The sequence below is a fragment of the Cloeon dipterum genome, chromosome 4 (genome assembly GCF_949628265.1).
Source record: "Cloeon dipterum chromosome 4, ieCloDipt1.1, whole genome shotgun sequence".
Lineage (NCBI taxonomy): Eukaryota > Metazoa > Arthropoda > Insecta > Ephemeroptera > Baetidae > Cloeon > Cloeon dipterum.
The window spans coordinates 1547146-1567406 of record NC_088789.1 but is presented as its reverse complement, the minus strand read 5'-3'; the positions used below and the strand labels follow the sequence as shown (position 1 = coordinate 1567406).

General features: G+C 40.0%; 1 protein-coding gene across 2 annotated transcripts; it reads right to left on the bottom strand.

The window, feature by feature from the left end:
* Positions 1-7704: 7704 nt before the first annotated feature.
* LOC135944096 (uncharacterized) lies at positions 7705-13522 on the bottom strand. Of its 2 annotated transcripts, XM_065490835.1 has the most exons (23): positions 13171-13520; positions 12805-13117; positions 12364-12743; positions 12269-12310; positions 12183-12207; positions 12058-12122; positions 11607-12000; positions 11511-11552; positions 11429-11462; positions 10953-11017; positions 10205-10896; positions 10045-10147; positions 9755-9990; positions 9636-9705; positions 9514-9575; positions 9428-9463; positions 9249-9366; positions 9071-9180; positions 8941-9015; positions 8841-8874; positions 8706-8788; positions 8559-8652; positions 7705-8495 (listed from the first exon to the last, which is right to left on the bottom strand). In XM_065490835.1, exons 12-23 carry the CDS (start codon positions 10097-10099, stop codon positions 8218-8220), a joined length of 1251 nt encoding a protein of 416 aa, XP_065346907.1. In that variant the 5' UTR covers positions 10100-10147; positions 10205-10896; positions 10953-11017; positions 11429-11462; positions 11511-11552; positions 11607-12000; positions 12058-12122; positions 12183-12207; positions 12269-12310; positions 12364-12743; positions 12805-13117; positions 13171-13520; the 3' UTR covers positions 7705-8217. The 2 variants fall into 2 exon arrangements, with proteins under 2 accessions (XP_065346907.1, XP_065346905.1); XM_065490833.1 differs by lacking the exons at positions 7705-8495; positions 8559-8652; positions 8706-8788; ... (6 more) ...; positions 9636-9705; positions 9755-9990 and having other exon boundaries at positions 10100-10494; positions 10552-10896; positions 11607-11851; positions 11898-12000; positions 13171-13522.
* Between the last annotated feature and the right edge of the window lie 6739 nt (positions 13523-20261).

Genomic DNA, 20261 nt, shown 5'->3' with positions numbered 1-20261 from the left:
TCGATTCTTGAGGCTCGAATTAGGCAAAGTGGATATTTTTCCGACCAAAATGTCCAGCGCGACGTGCGTAGCACAAGTACAACTTTTTACCGCCAAAACCAGCTCTGACGCATGCGCAGTTCTCGCATATTTAAAAATTCACAAAATTCACAATAAATTACAAACAAAGAGCGTAATACGAAGGCATAACTTTGAAAGCTCGCTTCTGATTGGCTCAGTGGAGGCTAGTCTCCACGTTTCTGATTGGTCGACGCGAAATTTTGTCGTAAAATTCGTCACGACGCATGCGCAGTTCCCTTTCTTTCGTGAATTTGCTCTAAGCCCAGGTCCCGCGGGGGTGCAATATGAGCCTTTCATATCAATATCTTTTCATTTTAGCAGTGTAAATGTAAAAAATAAAACAATCCGGCTTTGTGTTTATTTGTTTAGCCTCTCAACACGTCTTATCCAGTCATTCTCCGCTCAGTTGCGCACCACTCTCCCTCTCGAACAAATAGGCCACGGGAGGCCGCCGCCAATTCAAGTTTCGGTCAAATGAAGGTAAACAATTGGCCGCTAATGCGTCGTCGGTGGCGGCGCCCCCCAAGGAAGCGGGCAGAATCACGGTAAATCCTCTAATTCAAGTGCGCGCGGAGGCTGCTGAGTACACGGTTTGAGACCAGGCCAAACTAATTATCGCCAGGGGCGGCAGGTAATGCAGCTGCGGCATTGTTCTCCAGCAGGCTTTGTTTGCTCGCACGCCCAAATTTCCCAGAGCCTCCGCGCGCGCGTTCTCTGTCAACATCTTGACGGTGTACGCTTACGTTCCTGAAACTTTCCTCCTCAAATTCGGCCGGGGCGGCTTATAAAAAGTGAGCCTATACTTGTTTAGGAATAATCTTATCTTATTAAGTAGGCCGTTGACTCGCTTGGCACTCCCTCGCGGCGATTATTTGAGCTTTTAAGGAGTTTTTTTCCTACCGAGAATTGGTTCTTTATGAGACTGTGAATAAAATATGCTATATTTTATGTGTTATGGTACAAGCGACCCTGCAGACAGATACGCATCGTTTAACCATTGAAAAATATTTTCAAAAACAAAAATTCAGGTCTATAAATATAAAATCGCTCAGCAGCATAAAACAAGCAGTTCAAATCTTGAGGAAAATGCTTCTTGCCAATGCATAAACTCTTCCCTTAGGATTTAGTTGAATCCAAATTTGAAACAACTGTAACAAGTAGCATTGTAAATTTGGTAGAAAAGTGGCTGCAAAGTTTTCATGCTTTTCAAATGGTGAGGACTGTCTCCTTACTAGAAATTCTCTTTTATTTCAAAACAAAGAGTCTCCCTAAAAGGTTTCACACGCTGTTGGAAAGATCTCGACGAGAGGAATCGAAAATCTGTCAAGTAAATGTGGTCAAGTGCTGGAAATTTTGGAAATTTAATTTTAACTGAAACAAAAGGTCATTTTTTATTATTGCAAACCGAAGAACAAATTGTTCATCGATCAACTGCAACTGCATCCAAAAATTCAAATAATTTTAAACTGTCGCCCTTCATCGATCAACTTTAACGAGTAATAATGAGTTTTCAAGATGTGTTTGATGCGTGCTGATGTAAAATTAATGTCTTCGGGACAATTTCAACAAACCCTAATTAACGTAACTCATATTCCATTCTATAATAGCTTATGAATTATTAGGGCTAAAACCAGTAGTCGAAAATAGGTAAAGTAGGACATTTCTACTTGAGAAAAAATGTCCCAAGAAGAACAATGAAACCCTGTTGTGACCTTGATGCAAAAATTCAGTGGTTTTTCAGAAAGTATAAAATGGACCACTAATCGATTCGTCTCGTCAAGAAGAATCTACAAACAAAAAATCAATGTGATTGAACAAAGAGTGGATTTTTAAAATTTTCCACACAATATCCTGTCATTCACTCTAAAGCAAGCAAAATATAAATGTTAAGGGCGGTCGGACCGCGAGGTTTCCTTGTAATTTCAACTTGAAAATTGTATTAACGTCAATATTTTCAGACCAAATTATCGGCTTTTGGTGAAAATTAGTTTTTAATTATGAGGGCTTGATTCCCACTCGTTTGAAACTATTTTTAATTTTGATTGACCAAATATGGAAGCGACGGGTGTGATTTGATTAACAAACAAATGACATTACTCGCAGTTAAAGTAGCTCAAGTGCAAAATAAATACCACTTCTTGGCTTTCATTGTTGTTTACCGCTGTACACATGTAAAGATTTGGTTTCGCAACTGATATACATGTTGACACCTTAACTTGATTTGCAATGATCGTCACAATAAACACAATACCAAGTTATTTCAAGGGCGAGAATGAAATGAGCTTCCCTTTTGTGAAAGTGTTAGAGATAACGAGAGCAATATCGCGGGGGCGTATAGGAGTCGTTCGCCTAATTGAATTAAAACCTAATACCGAAGATCTGAGACCAGAATCTCGGCGCAATTTAGCGAAATGGTCAATTTTTCGAGCCGAGCCGAGAGGGCGGGCCGGGCGCCTCGTGTGTGTAGTTAGTTAGTTTCGCATATAGCGGGGCTGCTTCCCTGACCCAGACAATTTACTGGTTATATGGCTGGCTGCTCCTCTTGCGCGCTGAATAAAACATATATTCCGCACAAACCCCGAGTTTCGCTGCCCACGCCCTGAAAAATTCAGCGCCTGCAGGTCGGTGGCTCGCCAAATCATGGCAAATTGACCAAAATCAAGTGGAATTCACGCCCTTTCAACATTGGACCGCTGGGTTTCGCCTGCTCTCTGGCAACAGGAAACCTGAAATTGGGTTTGATCGAATGATGCTCTGGGGTGCGATTGCAGTGGCTTTTGGCACGTTTGCTTTCCAGCAAAATATTCTGCTCTTGCGTGGCGCCTCGGGGGCTTCGAATCCGTCGAGACGCGTCTGATGTAATTAATATAACTGCGATAAATGAATTCAAGTAGAAACAGTGGTAATTACTGCAACAGAAGGAAAAATTTGCTTATCGACACTGCATTTTTATCAATAAAACCACATCGGTCATGTGTTCTAACAAGATAAACGTCAGACGCATATGGCGGAAAGGTTTTTGATAGTTCAAACCATATGTTGATATGTTAATCAGTAACAACTGTAGAAGCAAAACAAAAAAATCAATTTAAAATAGTATCTCAATTAAAAAAGATACTCATACTATACTAATTGAGATAAACTGACAAGGGAGTGATAATTATTTAGAGATATTATCGATTTTATTTTATTGTTGACTTAAAATAGTATGTTTAACCGCAGGGCTTGGGCATGGGAATAAGTCGGTTCCTCCAGGTCTTTTTGCGGCTAGTTTCTTCCTTTTTTTTGCAAACAAATTTTGCCTTTCTAAAAAATTTTGCTTAAGATTTTCTAAAAAAAAAAATTGCTTTAGATTTTTTATTTACGAAAAAACCAGTTAAAAATGCTAAACGCTGGAACCCCAGATTTTCAGATACCGTTTAACGTTAGTTTAATGGTAAAACTGGTCTGTTTCAATTTCTTTATATTAAAAAGCAAAAACCCGCGCGTAATTGGTAAAAACCGCAATAAAAAAACAACTGCACTACAAGTTTGGGAAACTCCCCGGGAGATTCCCAGCCCTTTATTGTTTCCTTGATCGACATGCGTATTCAATTTAATTTAAATTCTTTGGTTCGTCAATGTGATTTGAAATTGAGGTTAAAACTAATTACCAAATTTAACTGAAACCCGTAAATTAAGTTTGTTGTTGAACAATTTGAAGATTTCTCCTGAATATATTTACAGCTTTGTTAGACTAATAATTGTGATTTAGGATGGCTTTATTTCTGTTTTAAACAAGAAATCCGGAATAATTCTACTTTTTTTGGCTTCCTGAAAAAAAACCATAACAAAAATTCCTCATCAAATTTTGTTTTTTTCGTTATTCTCCACAACAACTTTTCCAAATGTCCTCGAAACCATAATATTTTTCAATCAAATAGCGTGTAATATCTAGATACTTTTTTTTTCTTTTTTCTTTTTTGCTCTTTTTATCCCTGTCCGAGGACCGGAGGACCGGGAAGGGCGCTTACTACACTAGCACGAATGCTGAAACCCGGGTGCCAATATTACCGCGAACGGATTGAATGGGCGCACCAGGCCGCACAGGGACCCAGCCCACTCAAGGGCCACTTGCCTCCGCACCGAGGACTGCATTGAAACGCTAGACATTTGTCCCGTGAAGCCAAATCACGCATGCTGGAAAGGTGCAAAGCAGCAAGTAGCGAGTCGCCTCCCAGCCCGCTGAGCAATTTGAGCATTTCGAGTCACTAAACTAACCACTTTTTGCCATTTCTGACATTGGGTAGCCAGTATTAGATCTCCGAACTGCTCAAATTCCTCACATTGCGTTGACACTCCTGAGAGTGCCTTAATTAACTATGCGAGCCAACGGGCTGGTACTTTCGTACTTTTAATTTTTTACTATAAAATTCTTGGTGCAGGAGATACTCATCATTTTTGTTTTTTGTAATGATGAAACGACACGTAAAAATTAAGTTTCAGCGCGTGAAAATATTTGTGTAAATCACACTTCATTTCACATAATTGCTGGAGGTGTTTGTATAAAAATCCCGGCCGTTAAAAGAGCCGGGTGTAAAGGAAAAAAACGCTCATGATAAAAGTACTGGCTGCACAATAAAAATCCAGCAACACACTCTGTCGCAGTTTCAGGCAAATCGTGTAAAGTGCGCGGTGTGTGTAGGCCCTTCGGCCCTGTTCGCTCTCCGCAAAAGCAACAAATGGACGCGCGCGCGGGCGAGCAAAAGCAGGAGAACAGGTCGTCGAGAGCGAAATGGGTCGGCGGCGGCGGCGACGGCGAGAAAATGCTTCAGTCACCGGTTTATTTCGTCAGCAGGACACGCAAGAAATTTGTCTTTGAGCGCTGCGCCGCTTTAATTTTATTGTGCGCGATGACGGCACCGACCGCGCGAGAGCCCATTTTCAGAGGCTCGTTATTCAAATGTGCACGCTTGAAAGAGACGAATTGCACCACTTCTACCGCCGATTTATCGCCGCCGCCATTAATAAGTGCCAGATTTCCCGTGGAAAAATGGCGGCTATTTCGCGAATGAGCGAGCACGCCGCACGCGGGAACGAGAATTGCCCCGCATCACTTTGGCGAGAGGACAGGGATAAAAGCAAATTATGACAAAAGCGTGCGTGCACCAAAGAAACGCACCGGGAGCAATCGAGCGGAAAATGCCATGCGGGTTTTTAGCCTAAAACGACAATAGAGAGCGAGAGCTGACGTCCGCCGCCGCACTTTGCTAAATAATTCCTGGCTAAACAACAGCGATTGTCATTGCGTCTTGACTAGTCGACTGACGAGTGCGCGACGTCAGCAGCAGGTAGGAAAACTCGAAAAAACCGGCCAATCCAGGCAATGCGGGCAACAAGAATTTAATCGCCGTGATATTTCAATGTCGTTTAAATGGGCCAAATTAGGAAACACGCAATGCATTCTTGAATAACAGGTTGCATAACACATATATTTCGCTTTACAGGATGACAATTGAAAATTATTTTAATTGTTGGATGCAATAAACAATTTTTTTCTACAATTTGTTATTAGTAAAAAATAACATTTGCTTCAATTTATTCCAATTTTTCCCTAAATTTCCAGCTCTTGACCACATTTTCTTGGCAGATCTCGATTTCTCTCGTCGAGATCTGTTCAACAGCGTATGAAACCTATTAGGGATTTTTTTTTGTATAGAAATTAAGATAAGATTTCAAGTAAGGAGACAGTCCTCACAATTTTAAAAGTAATGGTCATTTCTAAAAAAAAATTGACGGTGCTATTAAAGTCGATTTTGGCTTCAACTGAATCCTAAGGGATGAGTTCGTGCATTGGCAACAACCATTTTCCAGGATTTTTTTAGCATCGATCTCTATTTAAAGACCGCCTTTGACGAAATTTCTGAGCACACCGATCAAATTAGGTAAAGAGGATATTTTTCCGACCAAAGAGTCGAGCGCGACGTGCGAAATTTTTTCCCGCCACAGAGACACCCTGTATAAACGACTTCTTTGTCAGATCCAGCCAGCTCTGACGCATGCGCACTTCTCGCAGTTCATATTGTTTTGGCGGGAAAAAGTTCACTGGACTTTTTGGTCGGAAAAAATATCAACTTTACCTAATTCGAGACCCTCAAGAATCGATTGGTGTGCCCAGAAAATTCGTCAAAGACGGTCTTTAAATTAATTTTCTAGCAAGAGAGGAAATATTTTCCAGGAAGCCACATTTTTAAACTGCCATATAATTCCCTAGGCAAAGAATTTTATTTTCCTGTAATTCTTGACGAGATATGCATAACTTTCCGATGACAAGTCTCCAATCAGCGCCAGCTATCACGGCGACGACGTCTGATTCACCGCAGCAGCAATCTAATCAGCAACGAACCCGCACCTCTCTGAGACAATTGCGCAAAAAACATGAGACATGGCGCATCTTCCTTATCATCGGTTCACGTGCGCTCTTTTTTCGCCGATCGATACATCTGCACGCGGTGAAAAAAGCTGAGTGATGAGGTAATTGCGGCGATTTTAAGAGGTTCGGCCGCACGGTAGGTTGTTTATCTATTTTGAGCAATCTTTTTCGTCAGCAGATAATGGATATGAGCAATTTCTTTAATGCGAAAATGGACAGCGCCCGATGATGAAAGATACTGCGCCGATGGAGGAGATTTATCATCTTTAGCGTCCGATGATGTACACGACCCGTCCATCGATCGGCCGCATCCAGGCCAAATAAACCAATCGCGTTGCGTGTGCGATTTGCAAATTCTACAATTCTAGCCACGATGACCACATGTAATCGACGCCAGCTGTCTAATTAATTGAAGAGCCGGACTGGGTTAAATACACTCCGGCTTTTTGCTCTTTTATGCTTCTCGGAATAACGTGGCAATACTCTCCGGGGAGTTTGTATTTTTTTACAATGGAAAATAAACTTCCGAAAAAGGCAACAGCCTCGCTTCTCGCATTATCTTCGTGGCGCTTGAAAGTTCGTAAGACGCAAACAGCAAAGTTTTATGCAAATAAGACATAGCTTTTGCCGTGCTGAAAAGGAAGCCTTAGAACTGCGAAGTGTGCGTCTACATTAGAACCTTCTCTGTGTGTAATCTACAAAGGACTTTGCGATGTCATTCTTTTCTTAAAGTGAATCAATACAAAACGTCAGTTGAAAATTATTTGAATTGTTGGAACAATTTGTAATAATCCAAAAAGTAGCTAGCCTCAGCAAAAAATCAATTTTCCTCCAAAATTTGCTGCGCTTGACCACATTTTCTTTGGAGATTTCGATTCCTCTCGTCGAGATCTGTCCAACAGCGTGTTTTAAACCTTTTAGGGAAACTCTTTGTTTTGAAATAAAATAGAATTTCAAGTAAGGAGAGACATTCCTAGTAGGAGACAGAGCTAACTTTGCAGCCCCTTTTCTCAAAAATGTACGTAGGTCAATTTTGGCTCCAACTGAATCCTAAGGGATGAGTTCATGCATTGGCAACTAGGATTTTGTGGTATCCATCCTCTTTAATTCCCTTATTTTTTTTTCAACATGACGAGAGCTTCCGTTGAAAGTGCTAGTGTATTTTATAGACAAACTGTTCATCAGCCGTCCATCTTGAATTTCAATAAAAACAAATTTAATCCAATGATGAATTCAATTCAATTCAATTTATTTCTCCAAAACAAAGTCAATTTACATAATTTATAATTTTTTTCAATCAAACGCCAATCACATTAAGGAGAAATTAGGCATTATTTAAATGTGTTAACAAACAACCCGCTGAAACTCTTGGATACAATAGAAGCAAAATCACTCGTCACACTACAGAATGAAAACAATTGTAAAAATTTGTGCTGTTGTTTTGCAGTAAATGGAGGATTAACAGAATTTTTGCCAACTCCCCGTGCAGTTCTAATATTTAATCCTCAAATGTTTGGAGCATGTTTAAAATATAAAATTGCGATCAATTTCGCTAAGGAATCTGAAAAGCATTTTGCACACAATTAATTCAACATTACAGAGTTTGATGCATAAAAGGGACTAATATTGTCATTGCTATTATGATTCACTTCATATCAAGAACACGTGAAAACTGACGGTGAGAACAAGATAACAGAGGATCAAAATTTGCTAGGTGAGTGAAGCAATAATCCAAAATATTTAAATTATACATTCTGACAAACATAAAATCTTGCAGCGGTAGGATCGTTATAGGTGAGGCCAAGAGTTAATTTCATCAGCAATCTGGTGTCAGTGTGCAAGGTATATGCATTATAATTACAATCAGGTTTAGAATTCTGGTTTTCGGGAGGGACGCCGATATTATCGGTTACATCGTAGAGATAATCAGGCACAGGTTCTCCTGTCTCGCACCAGGCGTTGTGAGTACTGTTTATTTTTAAAAGTTCACCCACGAGTACGATTGCGTTAGGCGAAGTATCCACTAACCAGGGAAAATATTAGAAAATTGTTATCATTTGACTTTAATTAAATTAGAGGTAAGTACCGTAATTGCGTAAGAAAGTAATTTCATTGACAGACATTGGATGCGCAAGCCTCAAGCCCACGCTGCAGCAATTCGTAAATGCCTGAGGGAGAGACTGCAAAAATAATTGTCGGTCATAAATTTGTTGGTTCTTAAATTTGTCGTTACAATATCTATTGGACTGGGCGAGTACAAGTCTTGCGATATTCCATAGACTTTTCCAGCTTTAATTGCGTACGTCATGAGGGGATCTGATTTTGAAATTACGATCAGTATTTATTTTCTCTATTTCTGGATTAAAACCATTTCCAGCCAAAAATTTGGTGCGGCGAGCTGCCTATAATAATGATCAAGATAACTGACAATGAGTGATAAATTCTCAAAATAAAGTCTCGATACTTACGTCTACAACGCATGGCAAATCATCGCTAATATAGCACGCGTTTTCTCTTATAGTACAGTGAGCAGGGGGACCATACTTTTAAAATGATTCAATGGCGATCAAAAGCTAAGATTTAAATTTAAGTTCTTACGATCGTCACATTATTTTTACCGTCGTCCACCATGCCGGTGGTCAAAATTGGTGCATTTTGTAGTCCACACGTGTAAATGTTTGACGCTGTGAGGCACTCGTCATCGTACCCTGCATTTTAAAATAGGATCGATTTTTGGTTTCACCACGTCTGAACAATAATTATGCTAATGACTGACTCAATGGACTGCATATGTCGAAAGCATCGAATCCGCTTTGCAGAGTTGGAGGGTCGTCATTTGCAATTATTTCCAGTTTGCGCAGAAGCTCGTCAGTAACCAAAGCGTTGTCCGCAAACTGCAATCAGCGTGGATGAGTGTATTTTAAACAAGAGGGTGTGCAGATATAGTGAACTGACCATTCCCACGTTTATGCCAATGCATCGGATGAAGCACTTCACATATATTTGAATCAGATAATCCATTAAAATTAAATGTTTCGAACCTTCAGCCGATACGAATATGAAGCTGTGCCGGCCAGTCCAAGTTTGAACAAAGCTATTTCAGCTGAAAAAGATACCAGCGATCATATAAAGAAAATTAATAATAAATAAATAATAAACGCACTAGCGGAGACATTCCAGAGAATCGCGCATTCGCTTTGAAGAGCATCTCTCCCAGTGTTCTTCTGTCGCATCTAAAGACAGGATTAAAATTGGTTTCCACCAATAACCCCTTTCGTGTACCTCGCAAACGAATCTCTTTTTTTCAATGCAATTTGCTGTTCCTAGGTCTGTATAGTTTGCATCGGATGAGTTGAAGTTTGCGTAAACGCAATTTCCGTTTGCAGTTGGATTTCCTGCTTTCCACCTGGTTTCGTTCTTAAAGAAATTCTTTTCATTTGAGCACCACAAAAATTTGCTAGTGCAATTTTGATTAGTTCCTGAAGTCCAGTAATCTCCAGAAATTGTATATTTATGCCCTGTTTGCGAATCTCGGACATAAATCTTGGAAGATAAATAAAAACAATGTTTACGCCTTGCTAAATTATTGAAGCATATTTGCTTTTCTACAGTTTCCAAAGACAGCATTGTGAATCCGATTTGGCAGCAATATTTTCTTGCATCAACCACACTTAGCTGGAAATTTAATTTTTTCAGGCATAATCCTTTATTCAACAGAGCGTCATAATCAACTGGTTTTTCAGCGAAGAGAATTTTTCTGCCGCACGCATCAAACCAAGATCCGTATGAAAAGTAATCTTTTTAACCAAATATAAGTATGCATACAAGAAAATATAAAATAATTATTCTCACCATTGAGAATCACTGTGCCGTTTTTGAACTTAGTAAAAAGTGTGTCCTAGATAAAATATGATATGGAATTATTATGATAACTATGATAATCCTCCTATATTTACATTAAGGGTGCAGTCTTGATTGGGGCAAGATGGTTTACTGCAGTACGAGCTCAAAGCCGGTTTTCCCTAGATTAATTAAACGGCAGAATTTACCAAAAAAAAATTAATCGCAGCAAAACTCACTCTGCATGCTAAAATGTACTTGTCTGTGCAGTTTCGGTCGGTGATCACAGTACCTTCCGTGCTGTTTTTCACTTTCAAGTGTATGCAATCTTCTCTGCCACCCTTGTTGTCCGGCTGGCCGACTTCCCAAACTATATCGGTGGGAATTCCGGTCATCTCATTGCCACCCCAAGCCCACTGCTGGGGGCACCCTTGCCTCGTGGCGCCCGTCCAGTAGTTTAAGTTGTATTTCCAGTTTTTAAAAAGAGTCAAGCTTGATATACATGATTGATCGCTTTTGGAATTAATGTAAAATGGTTGCATGCCCAAACTGCAGCACATTTTAACGTTGGCCTCCCAAGTGAGCTAAAATTGTTGTTTATTTTATTTTAATTTGAAAACCAATTATAATGCGGTTGTACTGGTCGATTTCCAAAAAGAAACGTGTCACCACACGCATTTGGCCAATATCCGTAACTTCCTGGGTCTAAATTTTAAATTATTAAAATACGAGGAAAATCGTTGAAAAATTAGAGGTCTCAGCCGCGAGATCTAAAAGCCATCAGATCCACTTCCCTATCTTTTCCCATGTTAAATGAGTTTTCGTGTCAAAATTACTGAAGCCATCTGCGTCTCAATTGGTTTCAAACGAAAGCGCACGAGTTGATGTACAACATTAAGTCGAAACCATGACCACGAGAAATAAAACAACCGAGAAATTCGCGTTCGAAAAATGTCTGGTAAGAAGGCTACTGCGAAAGTAGAGACATCTAGCGAGATCAGAGAAGCACGCCCAGTTCGAGCAGTCACGTGACTCAATCCCGCCATCTCATTGGCTGAGAGCAGGCACGCACATAGCCTCGCGGCTGACTGACACATCTATTAATACTCTTTTTACCAATCAGGTTTCCAGCTCCATCGAATAATGATGCCTGCGTACTTAATTAGATCATATTAAATTATAATTTCAAATGATATACGTTAGCCTTGCACTCTGGAGAGGCAGGCATCGCACATGATGGCTAAATATCGTAATCAAAAACCGCATTTATCCTCCAATGCATACAAAATTGTACCTCGCAAATATATAACAGTTTTTCTGTGCAAGCAGAATGCAGCAAACCACTCTTAAGTCCGTCGACAATATAAGAAATGCAGCGTTCGAGAGTTGGGTCTTTGGCAACAGGATTGCTCCACAGAGATGTATTCATGATTTGTGTTCCAAAATTGATTCCGTTCATTGAACACCAGCTGTACGTTTTCAACACGTCACACATTTCACCCTCGTTGGAACCAGAGGTCCAATATTTTTTTAACGATTCTTTAAATGTGAATCAAAATTAAAGCACGATAAAGTAGAATTTTACCAAGCACCAGCTGGGAAATACAAGGAAACTTTGCAATTGTGTTGAGAGAAACCAAAGTTAAATTCAATTTCAAGCAACTGGCTGCAGCCGTTTTGTAGTCAGACTGAAGTCATATGCAAATTGAAAATCAAAATGGCAACCATTACTAAGAATTAATTACTGTAGTGCTTCCAATGAAAAAGGTTCTGCCACAGGCCGATGTGAATTTTCCTGCCGTCGGTGCAGCTAATTAGTTGGAAATATGAGCACGACCGGAAATTTGCTGATTCAGACTTTTGGTCATACCACTCTGCTGCGCGCTATCTAGAGCCTTTGAAGTTAAAAATTTTAAATAAAATAATTTAATTTGGTTAAATCAGATAATATGTTACCATCGCATAAGTTGCACATGACGACTTTGGACAAAGGGAAAACTAATTATATTTTTCTTTAGTTGAGTTAAAATCTGATAATGCAATCGTAGAACCTGAGTTGTCGTGGTTGTTGCAGCTGTAGTTGTTGTTGCTGCTGCTACAGTTGTTGTTGCTGCTGCTGGTGCATTATTTGTTGTCGCTGCTGCTGCTGCTGCTGCAGTTGTTGCTGCTGCAGCTCCAGTTGTCACTGCTGCTGCATTATTTTTTGTTGTTGCTGCTGCTGCTGCCATTGTTGTTGTTGCTGCTGCTGCTTTACTTGATGTCGCTGATGCCGCGCTAATTTTTGTTGTTCCTAGATTAACTGTTGTAACAGATGATGCTTTTGGTGGTGCAATAGTTGTTGCCGTTGTTCCCAATGCTTTAATTGTTGACCCAACTATTAATGGTGCTGTAGTAATGGCGTTTGAAATTCCAGGTGAGTTAGCAGATGCGCCTTTTAAAAGTTAAAAAACGATTAGAAATCGCAAATTGCAAAAATATGGGTTATTTTTTACCAAGTGTTGGGGCGGAAAATAGAGGAGTTGTTAATTCTGGACCAGCAGGGGAATTTTCATTGTTTGTTAGAATTGGATCAACAGTCGGCTGATTATTTGAGGGTGGTGAAGTTGATAGCTCCGTGGCAGCTATCGGCTGTGCATCCGTTGGCAAATCATTTTGAGCAGCATCGGTTTGCGTCATTAATTTGTCTCCGCTCGTTTGCAAGTTATCTTTCTCTGTAGTTGCAATGTCTTGTTTTGAATTTTCGGAATTTTCTGAGGCCTCTGCATTTCTTGTGGCTTCTGCTTCTATCGTTATTCCAGAATTTGCCTTCAATTGGAGATTCACGTGATTTGTTTATAATTTTAATAATCCATCTATACCTTTCCGGTGCTACTTCGAGATTGTGTTTTATTGGACGGTGAACTAAATTTAGAGCATTTTTGACGTCCACAGCATCTGATAACAAACTTTCGTCGAGCATTTGCTGCGGGCTTCGCTTGCTTGACAACAACTTTAATATCTAAAATATTTGTTGCGTAACATTAAGCAGAATTTAAAATAAAAATATATATTTGCTTTTGCCAATAATCTTGACTTTTCTATTCCTTGCTCCTTCAATGCAACACAGGTAAATCTAGAGAAAGGTTATATAAGAATTGGGAGATAATTAAATTGAGGCGTACTCACAGTTACGATCAAAATTGCAGGAAAAATCAGCTTCATGCTGTTGACGGCCGATCGCAAACTGCAAAGCATAACTTTAATTTGCTTTCGATTTTATTGAGTTTGCGAGCGGAAAATTCATAGAAATTGACGGAATGAAAATCATTTGCGCACATCCGTTTTAGGACACCTGCGTCATTGCTATGTTTCCACTAGAATTTTATTTCATTAGCAAAATAATATTCCACACAACAAAAATCGTGCGGGTTTTAACATTTTAGAAATCCTTATAATACGGAAAATGCACTGATAAATTTAATGTTATACGATGGTTTTTATATTTTTAAATTGAAAAAGATGAATTTCAAATTAAAGATCGTCTTTGACTAAGTTTCTGAGCCCACCAATCGATTCTTGAGGGTCAAATTAGGTAAAGTGGATATTTTCCGACCAAAAAGTCGAGCGTGACGTGCGTAGCACAATTAGAACTTTGTTCCCGCCAAAACAATATGAATGCGAGAACTGCGCATGCGTCAGAGCTGTTCTGAGCACTTACAGACGAGACCACCTGTACGAAGGACTTCTTTGCCAGATCCAGCCAGCCCTGACGCATGCGCACTTCTCGCATTCATATTGTTTTGGCGGGAAAAAAGGTCCGCACGTCGGAAAAAATATCCATTTTACCTAATTTGACCATCAAGAATCGATTGGAGTATTCAGAAACTTCGCCAAAGAGACATTCGTCCCAAGAAAGTTCATTCACACATGCTGGAAAGTTGCAAACCAGCAGTCGTAAACCTTACGCAATCTTCCTAAATACGAATGGACCCGCATTCCACCCCCAATCATCGGTCAAAAATGCAAGAGTATGGAGCTTTTGGTTTATTCGAGTGCTTGAAATTGACGAGCTCAACTCCACTTGAGCGCAAATTTGACGAGCCGGCAAAACTGCAGCGATGGTCGAGGAAAGAATGATCGAGACGATATTCTCGGATTGACTCACCACGTTTATTCTCTCATTGTCAGCAGCTAGTCAGCGTCTGATAGGAGCTAGCAAAAAGAATACAGAGAGAGGCTCCATTAGGCGGCTGAGTCAGCAGGTGAAGCTGCTGGGAAAATCCACATGCACCATTATAATATCCCTGCTATGTTCTCGTTCAGCGAAATAAAACTGCGCGCTTATTTTAAATGTTCCCAGAGAATCTGCTCATCGCACGAGGAAATGTTTTCGATTGTGTGCGCGGCGCGAAATTTACACACACACGCACGAGGGCGCTTCTGTGAAATTGCAATCCGGCGCCAAGCTCGCGCACAAAAGGGTGGATATTTAAATAAATTAGCCACGTCATTATAAACAGTAAATATTTGCTTTCCAGAACGGTCGGGCCGTCGTCATGTGCGTCTATTTCGGGCTCGCGGCCAGCCTTTGTGCCACTCGCTTTTACGCCCACGCACCCTTGCTTGTGCACGCGCTTTTGCTTGTACGTCCGTCCGTCCGCCGCTCGTCTGTCCAATAATGGTATGCTAATTTAATTGCTCGTTTCAATGGTCGATCTCGGATTATTCATGCAGGAATCTCTGAGAGAGGGGCAGACCGGATTAAATGCGCGAGCAATTTGATTAATGAGGCGCAAAGAGCAGTAATTAATACTCACAATCATAAGAGTAAAAATTTTTAATTTTAATTCACCGGACTGAGAGAAGAAATACTAATAAACAGAAGTTGCCAAGACCAAAACAGTTATTCCATTGATTGTACACGCAGGTAGCATTTTTGACTGCTTGCAATTAGTGACAGAAAATTGGGAGACGCCCTTTAATAACTTAATAAAGTTTTTCCCACCGGGGTCCGGATTGCGATCTGTGTTGGTTCCCGCCGGCCAGAAGTCGAAATATGGCGTCGAAATGATGGAGGCCAAGCAGGAGATAGTCCAGTGGCCAATCAGAAGCGTCAAAAAAGAGGCGTACCGGCCTAATAATTTCATTTCCGCGTATTTTGTGTCATTTCCATTAGCCTGATGTGCCATCTAACGGTCCATTCGCCGATTACCGGGCTAATCAGCTTTTAGTAAAGAAATAACAACAAAAATATTCATTGTGCTGAAGGTATTTTCATGATGAATTTTCCAAGCCAATTTCATTTTCCCGCCACCAGACCATATCTGCGCGTCGCGTGAATCCGGCCCCCGGTGACTTTGCTGACATTAATCCGTTGTCGCTTTCATGACAAAACATGAAATATTAAAATTCCTAACCGTTCGCTAATCCAAACATCATCCATAAATGAATATTTTTTGTAATGCAATTAAAAAAAACCCTAGAAAACAAACTGAGGAATTGTTTGTTAAAAAGAACAACATATTATTGAGCAACTCAATTAGTCACATTTAAGTGCCTCTTGCCACAACAATAGATTAGCTTAATTTAATTTGTTTATTTTCATAAAACGGTAATAAATTGAAGCTCCGCGCATTTAAAAATTAGTCACAAATAACAAAATTTAAATATCCAATAAAAAAATAAATATAGTGTTTACATTTCCCTGTAATCTTTTTAATCGAGAAACTCATCATAATTATAAAACAAGATACAAAAGTTACTGCATCATTGGATTTGGATCATAATTACTAAGCGTTTTGCAAACTAATGCGAAGTAACATTGAGACTTTCAGCTTTTGGGGCCCAACATATACCACAAAAATCTTGTATTTTCATTCACTACGATTTTCCGGTGCAAATAATGTAATAATAAAATTTATATAAGTGAATTTGACGCCTGCTGTTTATCTTTATATGTTATTTTTCCTCTTAAAAAAACATTTTCCCCTTCACTTTATCCTCTCCAGCGCTGTTTTAGGCTCAACTTTTTGTGGATGTTTTACGATTCAATGATGGTGTGAAAACTCATCTAATTTCCTTCGACTTTAATTAAAGGATCACAGAGCGAGTTTAATTTAAAAACAACCCCAGCCCAGCGCGAGCGAAAAGTTTTGCCTCGTTATTTTGCGAGAGCAAATCCGCGAAATTGGAGTTTGGGGCGTGCTCGTCTCGCGGCGGGTGGCGCGAGGAAAAGTGCGAGAGCTGGTAATTAAAGCTCGCACACGCACGCCAGCCAGCCAGCCAGAGAGAGAGAGAGAGAGAGAGAGAGAGAGAGAGATGATTAAACTATCAACTTTTTACGGCCCAGTGGCAGCGGCTCATTAATAGAGCCCGATGGAAAAGTGGCTTAGTCGGCTAATAAAGGGCCGCGCGCGCCGCTCTTTGTTCTGCTCTAAGTTGTTTTTAATAAACGCTCGCGCGCAATAATCCGCACCCGCGGCTCTTCCGCAATGAATGCAACGCTTAAAACAAATCGTTTTCCAGGAAATTTAGTGCGGCGCTCATCCAGAAATAGGCCTGCTTTTGATCTGGCACAATATAAATTGAAACTGAGCGGCCGCTGCGGAATAATTTCGCGTGCCGAACGTGATGACACTTTCGACACACGCTACACGCTGCATTGTTGCATGCGCGCGAGCGAGCGACAGATCTGGCACTGCGCGAGCCAAACTCGTCGCTGGCATGCATATACGTCCCCTGCTTTTTATTCCTTTTTGTTTCCAAGTAGAGTACCACTGCATTGGGGTCTCTTGCCAATTTCGCTGGTAGAGCCTGGTGCTCAACCAGCTGGCTTACAAAGTACATACACCAGTGGATACACGGCTTTGAATAAAGCTGCTGCTGCAGCGCAAGAGTGAAAATTATTTGGATAGCAAGTTTGTTCTACCGTGCCACGGATTGTTATTTTTATCTCGACGTTTCCTTCTCTCTTCACGGAAACGGCACACATGAAAATATTCGAAAAATGGGTTTATTCTTCCTTTCATAAATGTAGAGATCCACGATTCAAATGGCAACATTTTTAATTGGTCACTGTTGCGTAAAGTTCCATATTTGAAAAGCTTTATAGATAATTTGTTAAAAATCCTTTTTACATTTACGTGAAATTTTATCTAAAAATTAGGACAAAACTAAAAATTTCGAGAAAATCGGCGGTGAACATAAATTGTTGCTTGTCCTTAATTTAAATTATGATTTATTTCTCCAGAAGGAAATTTACCTCTTAATTCACACCTCATCGGATAGATCATGACAAAAGGAATCGAAATTAAGAGAAAATGTCATTGACAAACCGAGAACTTTGGCAAAATCTGTAATTTAAAGAGGATTGATGCTGCAAAATTCTGGAAATTTTATTAAGTTTTTGAGAAAATTGGCTGCTTTTCAAATGGTGAGGACTGTCTCCTTACTTGAAATCTGATTTTATTTAATCCCTTAAAACGCTGTTGGAAAGATCTCAACGATCGAGGAATCAAAAGCTGCCAAGAAAATGTGGCCAACCACTGCAAATTTTGGAGAATATTTAAAAATTTGATTTTTATTGTTCCTTTTTTAATTTCAAATTGTTTATCAATCCAATAATTCAAATAATTTTCAATTGTATCAATCCAATTTAAAAACGTGATAGGTATTATATTAAATTTGGTTCTTCAGAGCGACCTTGTCCCATTTAGATAAATTACACCTGTACAAAGAAGAAAAATATCATATCATGGTGGTAATTTTCCATTAAAATTAATTCTTTTGACGAACAAAATTGCTAGAATTACATTTAGGAGTGGTTTTCTGGCTTTGCCTGAATATCCCGTCGGATCAATTTGTGCAATTTGCATTTTTATAGGTGCGTCGAACCGCACAGGGGTGGAAAATGGCTCTCACAACATCGGATAGACCGACAATTTATTACACGAGGGAGTTGGTCGGTGGAGGAAAGGCGAGCTGCGAGTTCCTCCTTTGCTGCGAGGGCTGCGTGTTGGAAACGCCAATAAACGCGAGGAACGACCTCCATTTCTTGGCGCACCGCCGCCGCCGCCGCCGAGGTGAAGAAGAAATTAGGAAAAGCCTAATTCGTTTCTTTTTATATTATTCGCCGCATTGATCCGCGCGCGCGAATGTATATACATGTCAAAAGAAGGCTCTTATATCCGCCGCAGAGCCGAGACGCAGAGAGAATAAGACGAAAAAAGCAAGGGTTGCGCGTTTGCCGGGCCGCTTGGCTGGAAAAACTGACTAATGGCACCCACCCGGCCATTCGCATTTCCATGCAACGTCGTGTGTACGCGCAGAATAAAAAGGAACAACTTGTATGTTTATTCCGGGCACAAAAGGAGCAGCAACCTTGGCCGCCGCTGAAAAGATGAATGTGTTTGCCGTGTTCGCCGGCAGAAAATTGACTGCGTGGACAAATTGACACGCGAGCAAGTTGTTTCGCAATGTTGCTGCTACCGTTTGCCGAGCGACTCTGATTTCGCGAAACTCAATTGTATATTATTGTGTGTTCGCTTCTGTTTATTTGCATTCGGCTCGTCTGTGTGCGCGCAGCAGAGCAATTTGGCCAATGCGGTAGCTTCCAGATTTGCATGCTTTGTGAAATAGTGTGAACGGAATTATCGCAACGGCGCACTGGTTGTCATTGCGGGTAATTGCTTTTCTTGCTTTTATCACAATTTATAGGTCGATGTTATTGACGCTATCATAATAAAGATAGTATTATCTCTTCATTCCCAGAATTTTTCGGCTGTCAATTACAAAGAAGGGGAACATGACTCTTTGAAGATTGAAGGTTTGTTGTTTACTTTTACAAGATGTTTCACTTGTCAAATTGAATAAGAACCAATCGCCAATTTGTGTTGTGGACGTCCCATATGCAAAGAGAGGATAGAGAGTGAAAAATTCTAGTATTGCGAGTTCTGTGTGTGGGTCGTAACATTTAATAATCACACAAATTCCCAGAACAAAGCATTTTTAGATAACCTGTAGCAATGAAGAAATTTTCTTGAATTAAAAGCAAATTTCCAAATGGTTACATACCTTTAAAAAAAGGTTTTGTTCGTTCTCACTACAAACAGCTTTTCGAGTAATAATATAATAAGAGATTCATATATTCCACTAAAAGGGCATTGACCAAAATGAAAAATGCTATGTAAAACCAGGACAAACACTTTCGCCTGTCGTCAGTTGAATAATAATGTCAAAATATGAATTAATCGCGTGGAGACAGTTTTATTGTTGATTAAAAGACATAAAATTTCATAAAACCAAAAATACACGATGTTAATTACTTTGGTAGGTCAGATGAAGAGTACCGGATTAGACTCCGTGGCCTCATGTTTGTAATTTTATATTATGAATGCCTGAAGTGCGCTGTGGTTTGTAACCAAACCTCTTTACGATAAAGAAACAAAATAAATCGCTACACTTTCTTCTAAAAATCCAAAATTAACCTATTTACAGGCGGTCTCTCTGCAAGTGCTCATACCGGCTCTGACGCATGCGCACTTCTCGCAAATAGGTTAAAAATGTTTTGGCGGGAAAAAAGTTCGCACATCGCGCTGGACTTTTTGGTCGGACAAAATATCCACTTTGCCTAATTCGACTCTCAAGAATCGATTGGTGAGCTCAGAAACTTTGTTAAAGACGGTCTTTAATTTATTCAAATTAATTTAACTAAATTATTTTTAATTAATTAGAGGTCTTAGCCAGGCAAGCCAGCCGCCGTTGAAAAAGGGTCAGAAATAAAAAATCGGGCCTTTTTTTAAGCAATATCAAACTTGCGACGGTTAAAATATTGTCAGCCGCCAGCCGCCGGTAAAATAGCCAGAATTCGGCAAAAAATTCGGCTAAGCTGGTCCAGTCAGCCGCCGCCTTAAATCTCGCGGCCAAGACCCCTAAAATTAATTTTCCCTTCTCACCGCATTTTATGCAAATG

Bases quoted from the DNA above. Each gene is read 5' to 3' on its own strand.
- LOC135944096 (XM_065490833.1), bottom strand. From the start codon at position 12,988: ATGACGCAAACCGATGCTGCTCAAAATGATTTGCCAACGGATGCACAG. The intron at 12,744-12,804 runs GTAAAAAATAAC...AACTTTTAAAAG, and splicing joins ATTTTCCGCCCCAACACTTG to GCGCATCTGCTAACTCACCT. The intron at 12,208-12,268 runs GTAACATATTAT...TTAACTTCAAAG, and splicing joins CATGTGCAACTTATGCGATG to GCTCTAGATAGCGCGCAGCA.